Source organism: Carassius carassius, chromosome 3 (assembly GCF_963082965.1).
Source record: "Carassius carassius chromosome 3, fCarCar2.1, whole genome shotgun sequence".
NCBI lineage: Eukaryota > Metazoa > Chordata > Actinopteri > Cypriniformes > Cyprinidae > Carassius > Carassius carassius.
The window spans coordinates 5,717,869-5,739,091 of record NC_081757.1 but is presented as its reverse complement, the minus strand read 5'-3'; the positions used below and the strand labels follow the sequence as shown (position 1 = coordinate 5,739,091).

Genomic DNA, 21,223 nt, shown 5'->3' with positions numbered 1-21,223 from the left:
AAATTAGGCGTCAACTAGTTAAAATGCGCACATTTGCATCTAATTGACAGGGAAATGCAGGTAAATAGGATAAACAAAATAACTAAAGCATATCACCTGGTGGTGATATATGCTTATTTTATTAACTTATTTTATTACATGGCTTGGTTGAATTCCAATGTAGAATGCGGTCTGTTATACCCAACAGACCGCTGTGCGGAGTATAACAGACCGTTGCCATTAAAAACAGAGCGTTGCTATGGACTCACAGGATTCTAACCGTAGAGACGGAGCGGACTATTTTCTTTAGCGGAAGCAATACAATCGGGTTATTGATCACTTTACATTGGGCATATAGTGATGCAGACAAAGGTCTTATGTAGATGCTCTAAATTCTCTGGCATCAGGATATGGGCTGGAGAACTAAAGGTTGCAGGTTTTAACCTCTCAGGGGGCAGGCTTTGAGCTATCACCACTGTGCCCTTGAGGAAGGCACTTAGCCCCAGGCTGCTCCAGGAGGATTGTCCCTGTAATAAGTCGTGTGAAAGTCATGGTAATGATTAATACAAACCCTGGTCAAAAATGAAAAATTCTGTTTTCATTTACTCACCTTCATGTTATCCTAGAACATTATTCATTATAATTAGAATATCATCAAAAAGTTGATTTATTTCACTAATTCCATTCAAAAAGTGAAACTTGTATATTATATTCATTCATTACACACAGACTGATATATTTCAAATGTTTATTTCTTTTAATTTTGATGTTTATAACTGACAACTAAAGAAAATCCTAAATTCAGTATCTCAGAAAATGGCCTCTCAGTCTAGTTCTGTACAGTCGTGGCCAAAAGTTTTGAGAATTACATAAATATTGGAAATTGGAAAAGTTGCTGCTTAAGTTTTTATAATAGCAATTTGCATATACTCCAGAATGTTATGAAGAGTGATCAGATGAATTGCATAGTCCTTCTTTGCCATGAAAATTAACTTAATCCCAAAAAAACATTTCCACTGCATTTCATTGCTGTCATTAAAGGACCTGCTGAGATCATTTCAGTAATCGTCTTGTTAACTCAGGTGAGAATGTTGACGAGCACAAGGCTGGAGATCATTATGTCAGGCTGATTGGGTTAGAATGGCAGACTTGACATGTTAAAAGGAGGGTGATGCTTGAAATCATTGTTCTTCCATTGTTAACCATGGTGACCTGCAAAGAAACGCGTGCAGCCATCATTGCATTGCATAAAAATGGCTTCACAGGCAAGGATATTGTGGCTACTAAGATTGTATCTAAATCAACAATTTATAGGATCATCAAAAACTTCAAGGAAAGAGGTTCAATTCTTGTAAAGAAGGCTTCAGGGCGTCCAAGAAAGTCCAGCGAGCGCCAGGATCGTCTCCTAAAGAGGATTCAGCTGCGGGATCGGAGTGCCACCAGTGCAGAGCTTGCTCAGGAATGGCAGCAGGCAGGTGTGAGCGCATCTGCACGCACAGTGAGGCGAAGACTTTTGGAAGATGGCCTGGTGTCAAGAAGGGCAGCAAAGAAGCCACTTCTCTCCAAAAAAAAACAGGAGCCCCAACTAAGTATTGAGTTCTGTACATGCTCATACTTTTCATTTTCATACTTTTTAATTGGCCAAGATTTCTATAAGTCCTTTCTTTGTATTGGTCTTAAGTTATATTCTAATTTTCTGACATACTGATTTTCCTTAGTTGTCAGTTATAATCATCAAAAAAGAAGAAATAAGCTTTTGAAATATGTCAGTCTGTGTGTAATGAATGAATATAATATACAAGTTTCACTTTTTGAATGGAATTAGTAAAATAATTCAACTTTTTGATGATATTCTAATTATATGACCAGCACCTGTATGTCCCCGTTTATCTGGTTTGGTCCTTCGAAATTAACATAGCGGGTTGAACTTTCAACCCCCCACACACACACACAAACAAACAAATCAACAAACATACACACACACACACACACACACACACTCTGAAGTACCCCGGTACACTTGCTGTTTAAACAATATGTATTAAGCACAGAGAAATTAATGTTGTGTTGAGGTCAATTGGAAGGAAACTCCCTCTTTTAGCAAAAGGATTGTTTGTTTCCTGATATTCCCAGATTTAGACTCCATCATGGTTTCCTTTTTCCTCTATGTTACACCATGATATTTTTAACTTGTGGTTTCCACAGTGCTTACTTGGATCTGTCACCAACCGACAATGAAGCTTTCAAGCATCTATTGTCCCTCTAAAATGAATCGTGGAAACGTGGGGCTTGCCTTATTTGAATATGCCTGTACAATATGGTACATTTACTACTCGTCTGTATTCATATGCTAATCAGGCTCTTTCACACTCGATCCACGCAGAGCAAACAGTTTTCCCCCTAGTGTTTTGATTTATTTCACAAACTATGCTTTATTAACAATAGCGTTTAGTGTAATGTTATGGTAATTTTTCTTAATGTCTTTTAATGGTTGCCCACACACAATGCATCTTTATGTTTGCCTTTTGCCTTACTTTTTTTTTCTTTAGATGAAGAGGTAGAAACCTTTTTTTAATTATTGCACACTTTGGTACTAATTAGCGATGCACAAATAGTGGAATTCAGGCTTTATTATTATTTTATGTTATACATGATAACTGATAAATGAGCAATATTATCAAGCAGTGATGTTAACTGATTATTTTCTGCTGAATGCACACAGATTTCCTGTCCTTACTCTGACATGATCTTTAAGGGACAGCACCATTAATAAGAACATTTTCTTATGGGGTTAAAGCTAAAAAAGTAGTTTCTATTGATAAAACAGTCCTAAAAAAGTATCAAAGTTTCCACAAAAATATTAAGGCAGCACAACAACATTGTTCTAACTGATAAGTTTTTTTTTTTTTTTTTAAACAAATTAACATATAAAAATATAAAATATTTTATCTATATTTGATTGATAAGTGATATGGTTACATTATTTCCTGTAATGTCTCTCCTCGTCTGTCCCATAGTTTTGTAAAGATTAAAAACAGCAGGGCTAATTATTAAGACATTTGTATTTATTTACTGTATATTACACTATGAAGTGATTAGTTGGGTATTCAGACATTAAATTCATTATACTGTGTAGTTTGAACCATTTATGTGTTAAGTGTTTTTCTAGCTTTGGATTTGTCGGATTGAGTGAGTGCGAGCTAGATTACACAGCCCCTGGGAGTTGGATTGATGTTGTTGTACTTTAATTGAGAGGATTGTTCATTGAATGCTCATGACGTTGGCAGAGGTTGAATAGTGCTGATGCCAGGTGTTTATAGAGCAGAGATGGCCACCCTGGGCCAGACGAACACTATTCTCTGATGTTCACAAGAAACAGATTACAGCAGCATGATCTAAAACAGACTCTTGATTTAATTGACCTGTGTTTCAACATTTGATTGTTTGTATTTTTGTTAGAGAATCGCGCTTTTGCACAAGCCATCTGAATCCTCACATTTAATTTATTATGTGAACCGTGATTATATTACAGATCATAAAGAATTCTCTGCTCCAAATTTAAATGGAAAAAAGTAGCATTCATGTATATGTGTGTGTTTATGGGGTGATTTGTTTAATGTGCATGAATGCTGCTGTCCAATTTTCATTAGCACTTTATTAGTTGCATTCATGTAATTCTGCCCCAGCTCCACATGGCTTAATCAATCGATCTGCATTTTGGCCACATTCAGCCATTAATGTCGCAATGACTCTTTTTACCACCCGTGTGTGTTATTGGATCTTCTCTCTGTGGGATTTACCTAGTTGTGCACACTTTTCTTGTTGGACTAGAAGTTGTGGGATGCCAGCTTATAAAAGTATTTCTTTTAAAAATGTGTTTCAGAAAAAGTGTTTAGGCTATTTTTCAGGAAACAATAATGGGAAACAATGGATCCAAGCACCATGAAAAAGGCTGGAGATTGCACAGATTAATTCTTTCCTTCCTAATAAATGTTTAAATGCTTGGTGGGAGAAAAGAAAAAATACTTGATTTTAGGATTGCAGAGCAGTATTGGGGTGCTACTAGTGAATCTGATAACTTCACTATTTTCAATGCTATAATAGTGAAGTGAAGTGGAGTGACATTCAGCCAAGTATGGTGACCCATACTCAGAATTTGTGCTCTGCATTTAACCCATCCGAAATGCACACACACAGAGCAGTGAACACACACACACTGTGAGCACACACCCGGAGCAGTGGGCAGCCATTTATGCTGCGGCGCCCGGGGAGCAGTTGGGGGTTCAATGCCTTGCTCAAGGGCACCTAAGTCGTGGTATTGAGGGTGGAGAGAGAACTGTACATGCACTCCCCCCACCCACAATTCCTGCAGGCACGGGACTCGAACTCACAACCTTTCGATTGGGAGTCCTACTCTCTAACCATTAGGCCACGACTTCCCCTATTCTTTAATAGAATCTGTATTCAAAACATTGTAGCTTTTCCATTAACAAGCTACTTTTATTTAATGAGTAGTGGTAAAGGAAGTACTAATGCTATAGGGGTACTGTATAAAGTGTCCTTGTTACAAGTTGCATGTACTTGTTATTATAATAACAATAAATTATGCACAATTACATGCAAGTAAGCCAAAATCTAACCTTAACATATATAGTTAATTGATATTAACATATACATGTACAAACCCGAATTCCGGAAAAGTTGGGACGTTTTTTAAATTTTAATAAAATGAAAACTAAAAAACTTTCAAATCACATGAGCCAATATTTTATTCACAATAGAACATAGATAACATAGCAAATGTTTAAACTGATAAAGTTTACAATTTTATGCACAAAATGAGCTCATTTCAATTTTGATTTCTGCTACAGGTCTCAAAATAGTTGGGACGGGGCATGTTTACCATGGTGTAGCATCTCCTTTTCTTTTCAAAACACTTTGAAGACGTCTGGGCATTGAGTCTATGAGTTGCTGACGTTTTGCTGTTGGAACTTGGTCCCATTCTTGCCTTATATAGATTTCCAGCTGCTGAAGAGTTCGTGGTCATCTTTGACGTATTTTTCGTTTAATGATGCGCCAAATGTTCTCTATAGGTGAAAGATCTGGACTGCAGGCAGGCCAGGTTAGCACCCGGACTCTTCTACGACGAAGCCATGCTGTTGTTATAGCTGCAGTATGTGGTTTTGCATTGTCCTGCTGAAATAAACAAGGCCTTCCCTGAAATAGACGTTGTTTGGAGGGAAGCATATGTTGCTCTAAAACCTTTATATACCTTTCAGCATTCACAGAGCCTTCCAAAACATGGAAGCTGCCCATACCGTATGCACTTATGCACCCCCATACCATCAGAGATGCTGGCTTTTGAACTGAACGCTGATAACATGCTGGAAGGTCTCCCTCCTCTTTTCCGGAGGACACGGCGTCCGTGATTTCCAACAAGAATGTCAAATTTGGACTCGTCTGACCATAAAACACTATTCCACTTTGAAATAGTCCATTTTAAATGAGCCTTGGCCCACAGGACACGACGGCGCTTCTGGACCATGTTCACATATGGCTTCCTTTTTGCATGATAGAGCTTTAGTTGGCATCTGCTGATGGCACGGCGGATTGTGTTTACCGACAGTGGTTTCTGAAAGTATTTCTGGGCCCATTTAGTAATGTCATTGACACAATCATGCCGATGAGTGATGCAGTGTCGTCTGAGAGCCCGAAGACCACGGGCATCCAATAAAGGTCTCCGGCCTTGTCCCTTACGCACAGAGATTTCTCCAGTTTCTCTGAATCTTTTGATGATGTTATGCACTGTAGATGATGAGATTTGCAAAGCCTTTGCAATTTGACGTTGAGGAACATTGTTTTTAAAGTTTTCCACAATTTTTTACGCAGTCTTTCACAGATTGGAGAGCCTCTGCCCATCTTTACTTCTGAGAGACTCTGCTTCTCTAAGACAAAGCTTTTATAGCTAATCATGTTACAGACCTGATATCAATTAACTTAATTAATCACTAGATGTTCTCCCAGCTGAATCTTTTCAAAACTGCTTGCTTTTTTAGCCATTTGTTGCCCCCGTGCCAACTTTTTTGAGACCTGTAGCAGGCATTAAATTTTAAATGAGCTAATTAAGTGAATAAAAGTGTAAAATTTCTCAGTTTAAACATTTGCTACGTTATCTATGTTCTATTGTGAATAAAATATTGGCTCATGTGATATGAAATTCCTTTAGTTTTCATTTTATTAAAATTTAAAAAACGTCCCAACTTTTCCGGAATTCGGGTTGTAGTTAATTAATATTACTCAGTACTTAAATATACTGTATAATTAGACCGTAACAAGGACACCTTAAAATAAAGTGTAATCAAAAATATTTTCCATATATTTTCAATAAATACAGGTACCATAGATAGATAGATACATGGATCGAGAGACAGACAGACATATTGTATGTTTTTTTTAAATAACAAATAAATACACATTTATTTGAAACAGTAATGTAGTAAAAACTAATTACCATTTTATATTTTTATTATTTAAATTTAAATTTCCAGAGTAATTCTTCTGGTCTTCAGTGTCACACGTTCTTTTAGAAATCATTCTAATATTTAATTTTGTGTTCAAGAAACCAAATGAACTTCTCTAGGTTGCGTGTGTAACCATGGTTCCCCAAAGGCTTTGGAAATCACTTTGGAAACGCCCCTGTGTCACCGCGTTCTGAAGCACGTGTAAAATCAGTCCAATGGAGCAGAGAGACATCAAGGGTGGTGTGAATTAAGCACCAGGAAGTATAAAAGCACACCCGGCAGAGCGCAAGTTATATTTGATGAAGTAGCATGCAGGGGTTATGGCAAAGGGACGCAGCATCTTGTTCCCTCTGGGAACCATGGTTACATACATAACCTAGAGATGTTCCCCTTCAGGAACTCGAGCTGCATTGAAATAGTTTTGGGAATAAGAATACGCTGCAGCATACTACCCAAGTACCCGCCTGTGTGTGTATCTCTTGTTCACATCACGAAGAGAGAACTTGGGAACCTGGGGTAGAATCCAGGTCTAGGTTATAGAAGTGGACAAAAGTCTGTGGAGAGGACCAGCCCACTGCAGCACAAATGTCCTGCAAGGCCACACTCAAGTTGAAAGCCTTGGAGATTGCCATACTCCTGGTCAAGTGTGCTCTGACCCCCATAAGTGATGGGATGCCAGAGGACTCATAGGCTAGTAAGAAGACCTTGACCACCCACCTACTCCTAGTCTGCTTGGTCACTGTAGATCCTTTCTTTGGCAAACAAACAGCTGATCTGCCTTATGCCACCAGGCAGCTCTGTGTGTAAACATCCAGTGCTCTAAATGGACAGAGCAGATTAAACTTTTCTTGGCCTACTTCCTGGAATGGAGGAGGACAGAAAGCCTGAAGAGCTATGGCCCCTGGCGAAGAAGTGGGTACCTCAAGGACATACCCGACCCTCGGGTAAAGGAATGCCCTAACCATGCCTGGAGCAAACTCAGAAACAGAAAGTGTCTGAAGATCCCAGATCCTTTTAAGTGAGGAAATAGCAAGGAGAAACATAGTCTTGAGTGTGAGAAACTTGACTGAAACTTCATCTATGTGTTCAAAGGGGGCATTACATAATCCCACCAGAACAAGAGCCAGGTCACACGAGGGCACCTTAGTGTGCTGTATAGTCTCAACACCCTCAGTTGAGACACTAGATGTTAGGAGCTGTGACCCCTCAGGGGCCACACCCACAACTTCCACAACTCTGGGCGGGGATGAAGAATGGAGCGCCTGAGAGAGGAGGTCCCTCCTGATCGGAATCTCCAGTGGAAAGCCGTCAAGGAGGGACACCAGGTCCAAGAAACATACTCTGTCCAGCCAGAATGGTTCTTCTAGCAACAGATGGACCCCTTCCCGGCGTACTCTCTCTAGAACTCCCGTTAGCAGAACGATTGGGGGAAAAGCATACAGTCAAAACCTCGGCCACATCTGCACCATGGCATCCAGTGCCAGTGGAGCTGAAAGTGTGAGGGAGAACCAGAGCAGACAGTGTGTCGTTTCCTGTGATACAAAAAGATCCATTTCCGGGGTATTTCTGAATGCAGACCCTCCAGCCATTTGATGTAGGAGACCACCGATGTGTTGTCTGTGTGGACAAGCACAAGATGTCTCCTTAGGTCTGGAAGGAAGTGTGTCAATGCTTGAAACATGGCCAGCATCTCCAGGTAGTTGATGTGCCAAGTGAGATGATGGCCTTCCTACAGACCCTGGGCAGAGCGACCACTCTTGACTGTGAGAGAGGCATCTGTAATTAGCGTTACAGGACGACAAGGAGCCCCTAACATCGGCCCTTGAACCAGGAATCAATGTTTCTTCCACATTTGCAAGGGACGTAAGCATCACCACGTGACCTTGATCATGCGAAGCGGATTCCCCTTGGGGGAAAATCCCTTGGTCCTGAGCCATCATTACAAGGGTCCTCTGCACCGCAGGCCAAAATTTATCACGTTGGATGCTGCTGCCATCAAACCCAACAGCCTCTGAAACTGTTTGACATTGAGTGACTGGTCTTCTCTTACTCTCTTGACTGTCGTGAGGATTGACTTGATACGAGCAGGAGACAAATGTCTCTGCATCATCGTAGAATCCTACACCATACCTAAATAAGTGGTTCTCTGAACTGAACTGAAGCCATTGAACTGAAGCCATTTAATAGTGGGGTTTAAAAGACAGAGATCTAAGATCAGATACAGACCCTTTTTTTCAAAAAGATGAAGTAACGTCTGTAGAACCCGGACGCCCTTGTGAGAGGCAGAACACTTTCTATGACCCCCTTCCTCAAGAGCGAATCTACTTCTTGTTCTCTCCCATGTGTTACTGTTGCCAGGTGGAAGCTGGGAATTTTGCTCGTCGGAGCTCACTGAGCCCTGAAGCACCGAGAGTGGCAGGGGTATCAACGAGCCTCCGTGAGGGCACTGAGGAGGAATGGGCACCGTATACTGAGGTGTTATCCTTTCCTCAGGGTGGGGCTGCTCTCAGGGACCTGATGATGGTGACGTCAGGACCATTTAGCCAAGATCCTCTTAGATAAAATAACGGTCCGCAGATCTGTTTTCAGACTAGAAGACCCCGACTGACAGCATCGCCCAAACCCCTGATCTTTCTGTGGAGAGGTGCGGATTGCAACTCTCTGCTTTTGAGACAGGCGGTATGAGGAGATCGATGGCTGGGGCTACTCCCGCTCAGCAACCCCATGGGCCTGGGAGTGACAAGGCAGGATATGTTGGAACGCCGCCGCTTGATTCGTTGCCTCCTGAGACCTATTGATGACAGTGTTGACTGCATCGCCGAAAAGGCCAGATGGCTAGAGCGGGGCGTCTAGGAGGAAGAATCTGTCCTTATCTTACATTTCGGACAGATTCCACCACAGATGCCGTTACTTGGCCACTGTAGCTGACATTGAACGGCCTCTGGCCATTTCTTTGGTGGCACAGGGGACAAATCTATGCTTGTAGACGGACAGAAAACAAATAAGAATAAGACTGAGATATACAGTACACTGAGCGCTAATGAAGATCAGAAGCTAACTTGCACTCTGCCAGATGCGCTTTTATACTTCCTGGTGCTCACGTCACCCTGCTCATGATGTCTCGCTGCTCCATTGGACTGATTTTACACATGCTTCAGAAAGCTGTCACGCGGGGCGTTCCCAAAGCGATTCTCGACACAGCTCAAGTTCCTGAAGGGGATCCGTATTATCAGTGTTGAAAACAATGTTTTTGTTCTGCTTAAATTTTTCATGGGAATTTTGAAACTTTTTTAATTAGTTATTTTATAAATAGAAAGTTCGGTAACGCTTTATTTTGATAGTCCACTTTAGACATTCTACTAGCAGTAAGTAACTTTGCAACTACATGTCAACTAGCAGTTAGTAGAGTATTAGTAGACTGTTTGCTTAATATCTTCTAACATTTTCTTTGTCAACTTGTTGTCAACTTATACTAAGCCTAAACCTACCCCTAACACTAACCCTAAACCTACCCTAACAGTCTACTCTGAGAGTTAGTAGACATGTAGTTGCAAATTTCTGAGATTTAGTTGATATGTAGTTGACATGTAGTTACAAAGTTACTTATAGTCAGTAGAATGTCTAAAGTGGACTATCGAAATGCAGTGTAACCGAAAGTTTAAAAGAAAAAAACAGAAAAAAAAGTGTTTTTTAATACTGTCATTTTAATAATGTAATCTATTCTTTGTTGAATAAAAGTATTAATTTATTAAAAAAAACTTGCTGGCCCTAATATTGGGGAGTCGTGGCCTGGTGGTTAGAGAGTTTGACTCCTAACCCTAGGGTTGTGGGTTCGAATCTTGGCCCGGTAATGCCATGACTTATGGCGCGTTTCCACCGAGTGGTACGGTACGGTACGGGTCGGGTCTGTTAACCATGATTTGGCTAGCGTTTCCACCGCCAACAGTACCCTTACTTGATAGGCGTGGTGGTTAAAAATGGCGCCTCGTGTGTTGTATCTTTCCCCTTGCGGCACGCGCAAATGACGATTCTCTGTCAACCAATCAACGTTCTGCAGTGAGTCTAGCTCCACCCTTTAGTACCGTTCCACTGTGCTAGGTACCCCAATGGAAGGGTACCCAAAAAGTGGTACGGTACGGTTCGGCTTTTTGGTACCATTCTCAACTTTTGGCAGTGGAAACGCAAATAAAAGGGTACCGACCCGTACCGTACCACTCGGTGGAAACGCGCCATTAGGTGCCCTTGACCAAAGCACCGAACCCCCAACTGCTCCCCGGGCGCCGCAGCATAAATGGCTGCCCACTGCTCCGGGTGTGTGTTCACAGTGTGTGTGTGTGTTCACTGCTCTGTGTGTGTGCACTTTGGATGGGTTAAATGCAGAGCACGAATTCTGAGTATGGGTCACCATATTTGGCTGAATGTCACTCACTCACAACATCCCCCCTTACCCCCACCCCCCCACACTCTTCTCTCTCTTTCTCTCTTTGTTTCGCTCTCTGTCTCTCTCTCACACTGCAGTGGAGGCAGCCGCCTGTGAAATTGGGTTCTAAATTACACCATGGAGAAGCTTAGCCATCACTCTGATGCGAAGTCTGTTTAAAAATGGCCCAGAGAGAACCAGTATGAGTCGCTGTCACAGCGTGGCTTTTGAGGGTGCTGGGCCAGTTGACTTCTATGAGCTAAGTGCCTATGTGACCTTTTACAGCAACAGACTTATCAATAAAACATCATGAGAGGATGCCTTTGTTGTATATTGAAATATTATTATAAATTTTTTTTATTTTATTTATTTATTTCTAAAGGAAAGTGTTTTGTGCACATGAGAGTTGTCATTTCCACACTAAGATACACATTGTGCAAGACCACATGTACACTTTGGGGATAAAGAACATCTTGTTGTACTTATTTGCTTTTAGACTTCCATATAACTTTTGAACCAACTAGACAGCAGAAGACCACATTGATGAAGAATGTTACCCCTCATTCTAGGTACATCCATCACGTCTGTCTTCTGTAATTGATTGTGCCTCTGTTTTAGATTACTCTGAGTTAGCATAAAGCAGCCTTGTTTCACTCATGGCTGTCCGTGCTGCTGTCCAAATTGAGGCCAGTGAGATGCAGTCAAGCTGCAGTTGAGCGGTAATAGAATAATTCAGGAGGTTACGTGTAAACTACTCATGCAAAACCAGTGTCAGTGAGGGGTCAGTGCAGTGAAATGGGATGTTGGGTGACTATGCATAGGTTTTAACAGGGTGCAGTCTGAAGGTCTCATAAATCCGGAGGTTTCGTGTTTGATATCGGTTTGGTTGTGTTTGTGGATGCATGTTTGAAAATGCCAAATATTAGTCTTGAAACATTTTTGAAAGATATTGCATGTGGAGTTTGCTCATGCGGAAGCTCATGGGGGGTTGATAGGCTGTTCTAGGTAGTTGATAAATGTGCCTAGTTAAAAGAGCTTGTTTCTATCCTATTTTCATATTTAATTTTAGCATAAAAAAAATGAAATAAAATAGCAATTTTACCCCATCGAACATTATTTGTTATTGAAATGAGAACATGTAAAATTCATGTTTAAAAAATACAAAACAAACAAATAAAAAACTGTGACATTTAAGATAAAATACCAGAAATGTACGATAAAAAATATGGTAGCAACATTTTAGGTTTTACAGATTTAACTTACATTTACAGTAAATAATTAAATAAATAAAAATTCAACACATATCATTAATTGATTGTATGTTAATATACCAACCATCTGCTTTGTACCACTGCTTACAGCAAAAAATGACAATGTATCATCAGAAGCAGCTTTTCCACAAGCTGAGATGGTAAACATCATCATGGTGACACCCATGATGCTAAAATAATGCATTAATTTAAATAAACATTAATTTAACATCAGATGTAAGATAGTACCCTTATGTACACATCTGATAAGAAAAAAAAACTATAAAATAAATCTATTTCAATGAAAAAACATCAAATGTGAAGTGTCATTATAGACTTGTTCTTTTTCACTTCCAAAAATATGTACTTTTAACAGAATTTTATTTAAATTTAATAAAATAAAGCATTTTAATTAAATGTAAGGTTAGATCTGTTACAGTTATTCACAGTATATATTAAAGAAACTGTTAATCAGTTAGCAGGTTTTTACTGTAATGGTTTTATAGTCTTTTACTGTTAAAATCACAATCGTTTTTTACAGTGTACCTGAATGCAATCTCTGGCCTTTTATATGTATCTTTAAATATGAAAAAGTTTTCCCCCAATGTTGTCATTTTCTAGGGCTACTTCCTGCTGTTTGAGTCAATGCTGGACTCTGTGCTGTATGCCAGGGATCGATACCTTACAGAAGATGGTTTGGGTAAGTCACATCTTCATGTTTCAGCCTTTTTACCTTCTCATTCTAAGCTTAGGGGTATCTGGGAGGTCCTTGGCTAGACCTACCAATAGTTTTTTTTTACTGATGGAATACAGTGAGCCCATTTCACATTGTGGGCTTTTATTTTCAAGGTCTATCAAACAGACTTCATTTATTTTAATAGGAGGATTTCATACAGACTGAATCAGGGCTGGCCGAAATGATGAAAGATCAGTCAACGTGTGTGTTTGTTTCCCCTGCAGGGACATTTTAAGGAGGTGTTATTATGAAAATGGTGTAGTGTTGAACATTGTTTTGCCTTCCCCTTTATCCTGACCATGACCATTGAAAACATGGAGGCGTGTTAATATGCCTTAAAGGGATAGTTCACACAAAAATGAAAATTCTGTCATGAATTACTCACCCTCATGTTGATCCAAGCCTGTAAAACCTCCATACATCTTCGGAACACAAATTAAGATATTTTTGATGCATTCCGAGAGCCCTCTGACCCTCCCATAGACAGCAAGGATATTACCATGATCAAGGCTCAGAAATATAGCAAGGAGATAGTTAAAATAAGCCATGTGACATCAGTGGTTCAACCGTAATTTTACGAAGCTACAAGAATACTTTTTGTGCACAAATAGAATAAAAATTATGAATTATAGCACAGTTTTGGAGAGTATCAGATACTGTACACTGTAAAACTGTCTGTCTGTCTGTCGGTCGGTTGACAGTATGGAATCAATTACTAAAAAATTATCTATTCATCTATTAGAATCTATTCAACTCACTATAATTCAGTGCAGATTAGGCCTTTCACACTTGCGTAGTTTACAGCATAATGCTCTGTGTGTTTTCCAGGTGTTATCTCTCTTTATCTCACACCCTGCATGGTGCTGTGCTTTTTACTACATATTGATTTGTGTCAATAAAACATAAATTAAACCAAGTGCTGAATAACTAAACAGTCCTTGGGCACTCACCTTCTAGATACCAGAAATCAAAATGTTTTTCTTTCATTGTTCGGGGAAACTAAAGTCTGCCAAAGGTTGTGGACCGAGTGGAAGTGGATGTTAAATATTCTGCACGAGTCTTGTGGCTCTGCGTCATTTTCTTGTCCACTGTGGAAGTTTAAGTGAACAGATGCTGAGGAGGTTCGTGGTACGCAGCACTGTGCACACGCTGACTGGATTAATTATAACGTCACAGATCCTGAAACAGGAGATGTTACTCTCTAATGATCTTTAAGGCATCATGGGATTGAGGATGGGTAGAGTTGGGAATTGTAAGGAATTTAACTGTTCTAGTTATGATTATGATCCCACTTAATGTCTCCAGTCTCTTTAGTTATTCTATTAATGGTACTTTTTATACTTTAAGGAGCTCTAAATAATTGATCATAAGTAGTATGTATTTAGATTAAAAAAAAATACAGTAAATGTGAAATATTATTGTTACAATTTAAAATAGCTGTTTTCTATTTTAAAATGTAATTCATTTCAGTCTGAAGAGTCACATGATCCTTCAGAAATCATTCTATTAAGCTTATTTGCTGCTCAAGATACATTTCTTATTATTATTATGTACAGTTGCACAACTGTTTTCACCATTGATATTTTTGTGGAAACCATGAGGCATTGTTTTCAGTAGAAAGTATTTATTTGAAATATATAAATCGTTTGTAATAGTATACATATCTTTACTGTTGCATTCTTGCTGAATAAAAGTATTAATTACTTTAAAAAAAAAGATTTAGTGAATGAGCAAGCTTCATTTTTGAGTCATTTTGACCTTTATTCAAAAGTGGCCTATAGTAGTCATTCATTTGTGAATCAGACCACACTGTATTATATCATTGGGTAGTTTTACATATACACACACACATGTGTGTGTGTGTGTGTGTGTGTGTATATATATATAAATTCTATATTATAAATATTTTATGTAAAAATATTTTTAATTAATAACAGTATTTTATTTAATAATAAATATAAAGTTTAATTAGTTAATTAAAAAGTAATTTAAGTATTTTAAAGATCATTAACTTTTGACTCTTTACTGTCTAGATAGATAGATAGATAGATAGATCAAAATACAGTAAAACACTAATATTGTAAAGTATTCAAATGGAAAACAGCTATTTTAAATTGTGTTTATATGTCATTTATCCCTATCATGGCAGGATTTTTGTTGTTTTCATTACTCTAATATTTTGATTATTTCATTATAATTTTAAATGTAATTTTCATTAACAACAGTATTGTGTGTGTGTGTGTGTGTGTGTGTGTGTGTATGTATGTATATATACAGTACAGACCAAAAGTTTGGACACACCTTCTCATTCAAAGAGTTTTCTTTATTTTCATGACTATGAAAATTGTAGAGTCACACTGAAGGCATCAAAACTATGAATTAACACATGTGGAATTATATATGGAATTATATACATAACAAAAAAGTGTGAAAAAACTGAAAATGTCATATTCTAGGTTCAGCTAGATTCAGGTCCGGTGACTGTGGAGGCCAGGTCATCTGGCGCAGCACCCCATCACTCTCCTTCTTGGTCAAATAGCCCTTGATGCCTTCAGTGTGACTCTACAATTTTCATAGTCATGAAAATAAAGAAAACTCTTTGAATGAGAAGGTGTGTCCAAACTTTTGGTCTGTACTGAGTATATGTATGTATATATATATATAATATTTAAAACTGCTGTCAAGAGTATTTAATAAAAAATATTATATATATATATATAAATACTCTTGACAGCAGTTTTAAATATTATAGACATAATTTACATTTTTCGACTACTTCAAGACTTTTCAAAACTATTGCCACTTATTTAAAAGAAGTAGGCTTTATTTATGTCACAGCCATAAACTATTTATACCTAATACATGCATGTTGTATTAGGGGTGGTACATTGTTATTTTATTGCTCAAAAATATGTTGTATCTAGGATGAGGCATCCACACTTTTCCAGGGAAAGAAATGTTGAACATTTTAAATCTGCTTGGAAAGCCAGAAACTGAGAGGCACAGGCTGAACAGCACTGTCTCGTCCAGTGAGGCAGTGCGTTTCTATTTTTCCGTTCAGTTGGAAAGCCCGCAGCCGTGTATACCTGGTGTGAAGCAGATTGATATAATGACCCATCATGTGGCAGCTCTGCACTGTGTCAGATCGACATTACTTACCCCTGCCACTATAACCTCCCTCTCTTCTTTCATCTTTCCTTTTATACCTCATATTATTAACCTTTCTCTTCATCCTGAAACATGGCCCACACTTCCTCTCTCTCATCACTGGACGCCTTTTTTCAATTCAAGTTTATTTGTATAGCGCTTCACGCTACAAAACGTTGCAAAGCAGCTTGACAGAAAATTAAGTTTCTACTATATATTTAGTAGTAGCTTATCAGTGGTGACTTTGTCAAACTGATGTACATATGGCAGAAATGTACGGTAAAAATCCATTAAAGACGTAATCAAACAGACGATGAACACTGTTATTTTTATTAATTTTCCACCCCCTGTTCCCACTACCCTCTTCATCTTCACGGCTGCCCTCAAGAGAAACCGGAGGGAGGTGCTTGACAAACGGGCCATGAGCACCGAGTCGAGAAGGACGCAGATGTCAAAGCTATGAATCTTGGGACACTGCCTCCCCCTCATCCCTCTTCCCTCTCTCTATAGCCTCTGCTCCCCACTCAGGTGTGGGACAGTCCCGTGTAGCACCCAATCAGCGTTCACTTGCGTCTCCCAAGACAATCACTCATAGCTGTACTAATCAGAGAAAATGAGGTGACAATACACTCCAGGTGTGTGTGTGTGTGGTTTTTCACCCTACGTGACACACGTAGGGTCACAGCGAAGGCTTTAAGGAACAGGCTGGGGGGTATAACTCACCAGTCACGATCCTGTCACATGGGAGACGAGATTTTAATGGCACACACTTTATTAAGGTGCGAAAGAGTGAATGTGCACCCTTAACCCCCTGATTAAAGGTCAGACAAAGTTGGTGAAATATAGCCCAGCATGGATTTCTGTATCTTGAAACTTCAAGTCTTGGACAGAGTTAATGGCACTGTCTGATTTGAAATAGCTGTTTTTTTTATAGGTCTCACTGCTGAACCTATAACATCTAATTACAAGAAAGAAAGTTTTCCTTGTCTGTGTTCTTCTATTATGTAATATCAGATATAAAATATAATATTATTATAAAATATAACATTTCACAATACCATTCATGATTATTTTAATCAGTAGGGTTTTTTTTGTTTTTGAAACATAAAATGTGATCACAGAGGCTGCATTTCTTTGATCAAAAATACAGTAATAACAGTAATGTTGCAAAAATTATTATTATTATTTAAATTATTTAAATTTTAATAAATGTAACAAATTTATTTATTCCTATGATGCAAAGCTGCATTTTCAGCATTATTACTCCAGTAATTACTCTTCAGTGTCACATGATCCTTCCGAAATCATTTTTAATATGCTAATTTACTGCTTAAGAAACATTTCAGATCAGTTTTTATTTCACAATATTTTTTGAAAATGTCTTTCCAGCATTCTTTGACAAATAAAAAAAAAAATGCAAAAGAAAAGCATTTATTTGAAATATAATTAAAAAAGTAATTACTGTCACTTTGGTCTATTTTGTGCATCCATTACTGAATAAAAGTATTAATAAGAGTATTAATTTCATTTCAGAATATTACTTTATTATTTTTAGCTTTGTTTAACCAGGTAAGTCACTTTAAGATTTTTCACTCATTTGTACATTTGTAGTGCATTTTTTCAAATTAATATTGGTTATACCTTTATATGATACTAATTATTTTAGCTGTCAGAAATATTTATGCATTTAGTTGGAACCTAAATTTTAATTCTTTGAAAAGAGTTAAATTCTCTTTATTTAAATAAATTGTTTTGCTGTTGAAACTTAAACTATATAAAATAACTACTTCAAAGATTTTTTTAAACAAGTGCTACAACCATTTGTCATTGATGCAATCACTTCCTTATCTCAAGCACAGAGAGAACATTACCTCATACATACAGCATAAACTGTAGTTTGTTTGTAATTGAAAATATTTAGTGTTACAATTACCCTGATCTCCTCCGATACTCATACCAACCATGTGAGTATCGGAGGAGTTCACAGTAATTGTAACATTAAATATTTTAGTTTTTAAATTATTAAAAAGGGACAACTAGGATTTGCACTTTTCATGATATCTTATTTGTAGTATATATATTAGTGACGTCTGCTTTCTCCTGGAATGTGAAATAAATGCACAGAGCTTTGAGTTTGTGTCTGATGGCCAAACGCAACAGACATTAAGAACTGATGAATGCAGAGTTTTTACGATTATGACCATCAGCTGAATTTAGAATTTTTTTTTTTTTTTTTTGCCAGAAGCATGTGCATGGTAACCATTACCATTATCACACAGGGACATTTACTAGTGCTGGAAATGGCTGAAACATTACTGAAAGAGACTGTCAAGGCTGTGCTTTACCATTTCATGATAGATGTGCTCATTATTGCACATTTGTGTAAAGGATGAGGTCTAATACGCCCACACAGTGACCAGCCGTCTGTTATGCTTTAGTTTTCAATTACATAAAACCTAAATTTTTGTAAAAACTAGTCATATTTTTAGTTTTTAGTTATGTTATCCTGATTCAGCTTTAATTGAAATGGTCTTTGGTTTCCTTGGCTTTTCATCTGTGTATTTGTAACACATTTACTGTTACTGTTTACTGTTTTACTCGTGTGTAAAGAGTATTGATGATTGCATTAATATTCCTTATGCCTTGTCATAACTGTGGTGCATTCAGACTGCCGTTTCTATATAGTTGTGGAAGCTTTTCCTTCTTTGATTAATGGCACTAAGTTTGTGCAAACATTCAGAGCTGCTATATTTAATGACAACCCGTTAATATGCAGTCAAAGTTTATAAATGTAGGACATTTAATTGGAGTCATTTACAGTTTAATGGACTCAAACCAGCATCCCTGGGAGCAGTATAACCCAGATATGTCTAGATCATATGAGCGAACCACTGCGACCAGAGATCTGAAAAGCTGCATATAAATCTTTTAATCGATGTGACATGGCTTAGAGGTTGGAGTTGTGGCCTGGTAAGCCAAAGGTTTTGGGTTCAAATCCCAGAAGGTGCGATTTAGGATCCAGATGACTGTAGTAAAATATGTGCTGCGAGTCACTTTGGATAAGAAATTATCTGTTAAATGAATAATGTTCTTGTCATCTGAAGTGTTGACTCATGAGGGCTTCGTTTGACTGTACATATATCATATGTAAGCTGTGCAGCTTATGTCTTTTACTCACTTTCATGTATCATCTTTCTTCTTAGTCTATCCAGACTGCTGCAATATCAGCCTGGCGGCGGTGGGGGACGCTCAGAAACACAGTGACTATTATTAAATAAACTAATATTAAGCTTGACCCTTTTTTTTCCCTGTATTGATAACTACAAATGTCCCTTGAGCACAATATCAGCATATTAAAATGATTTCTGAAGGATCATGAGATGCTGAATGCTTGAGCAGTGGCTGCTGGAAACACAGCTTTGCATTATGGTAATAAATTACATTTTAAAATATATGAAAAAAAAGGTATTTTAAATTGTAATAATATTTCACAATGTTACTGCTTTTACAGTATTTTTGATCAAATAAATGAACACCAACAAGGAGTTTTTGAAAAAAAAAGTCCAAGCTTCTCTGTTTCATAAAACAAAAGTGGATGATGATTAAAACTGTGATGCTTTCATGTTTGGGTGAAATATCGCTATGCATTTGACTAATCTTGTTACTAATCCCCTCTTTTTAACTATATGATGGTTTCTGTCTTATTGGATTTGGTGCACATCATTAGAGCACCTGAATTTCTAATTAATTGAGTCTGGGCCTGACAGAAAGCCAATTTCCTGTGTTGGGGCCTTGTTTTGAGATGGAGGGAGGAGGGGAAGGAATGTAGATAGGATAAAGGCAGAAGATGAAGAGAGTGACAGATCGTGAGAGAGGAAGTAAAGCCTCAGAGAGAGTCTGTGACAGAATAGCTGATTGATTAATCTAATCCTTGTTTAACGTCCTCTTTAGTAAACTTCATTACTTACCACTGCCATGGCCTTGGGTCCACTTACAAACACACACATATGCTTAATGCGGTTTTTGTTTAATGCTTTTTATGCTGTTTAATGGAGTTTTGCCTTAAACCAGCTTTAGTGTCATGCATGTCATGCATATCTTACAAAAGTTTTGTTTAAAAAAAAGTCACAAATCAATCTAATATTTTATGTTTACAAGAAAGCTACTGGTAAGCATTAGATATGTGATTAAACAGTAGATACTGTACATATTTTGACTAGACAGACCACAATTGTAAGATTTTTGCTGATTTATTTAATATGCAGATTATTAATTATCAGAAAAGTTTACATGTTTTTACCCATATGTTCAACCTTAGGAACTGAATTTCATTATATTCTTTGACCTTGACCATAAAATGGTTCAGACATAAGCAGTAATGAAAATTCAATGCACAAATCAATCTTTTACTGTCTGTGCAGAAACATTGCACATCTTACTTCCATTATCTCATTGACCCACCCCAATAACGCTATTTAATGGTAGTCAGGGTTCCATTAAATGAACACTCCAGCATGGAATTCTCTTTACTGACTCATCTTCCTCTTAAACTTGCCACAATCACAGCTTTATTATATTTAAGTTTTTTTTTATATATATATAATTGTATCATGCAGATATTCATGTAATCATTTTGCAAATGCAATTATTTAATATTAATTAAAAAAAATTAAATGTCTAAAATTGACATCCAGGTTTAACTGTCTAAGAAACCCTGCCTTGTTTGTTGTGTTCACATTCATTTGCTATAAGGAATAGTTCACCCTCCCCCCCTCAAAAAAAACCCCATTTGCTCAACTTTACTCACCCTCAGGCTCTCCAAAATGCGATCAGAAAACAGTCCTAACCAGTTCTGAAAAACTATATCGGTGGATTTTGATGCAATGGATAAAGGTGATGGACATTTTCACTAAAGGAAACATTATTATCAATTTTGAAATAAATTTGGATTTATTGCAAACATGCAGCTTTTCACTTCACAATGTTAATTGATGGACTCGATTCGTGATCTGTTTGGACTCTCATTCTGATGGCACCCATTCACTGCAGACAATCCATTAGTGAGCTACAGTACGTATTGCTACTTTTTTCAAAACTGTTCCAATAAAGAAACACAAACTCATATACATCTAGGATTGCTTGGGGCTGAGTACATTTTTTTTTTTTTTTT

General features: G+C 37.8%; 1 protein-coding gene across 1 annotated transcript in view; it reads left to right on the top strand.

The window, feature by feature from the left end:
- The window catches only part of LOC132127961 (protein arginine N-methyltransferase 3-like), a 58,328-nt gene that overhangs the window by 17,051 nt on the left and 20,054 nt on the right, over positions 1-21,223 (top strand). The window contains exons 9-11 of the mRNA XM_059540153.1: positions 12,792-12,870; positions 16,564-16,650; positions 19,257-19,291. Coding sequence (XP_059396136.1) covers positions 12,792-12,870; positions 16,564-16,650; positions 19,257-19,291 — 201 coding nt within the window. The remainder of the gene's footprint in view (positions 1-12,791; positions 12,871-16,563; positions 16,651-19,256; positions 19,292-21,223) is intronic.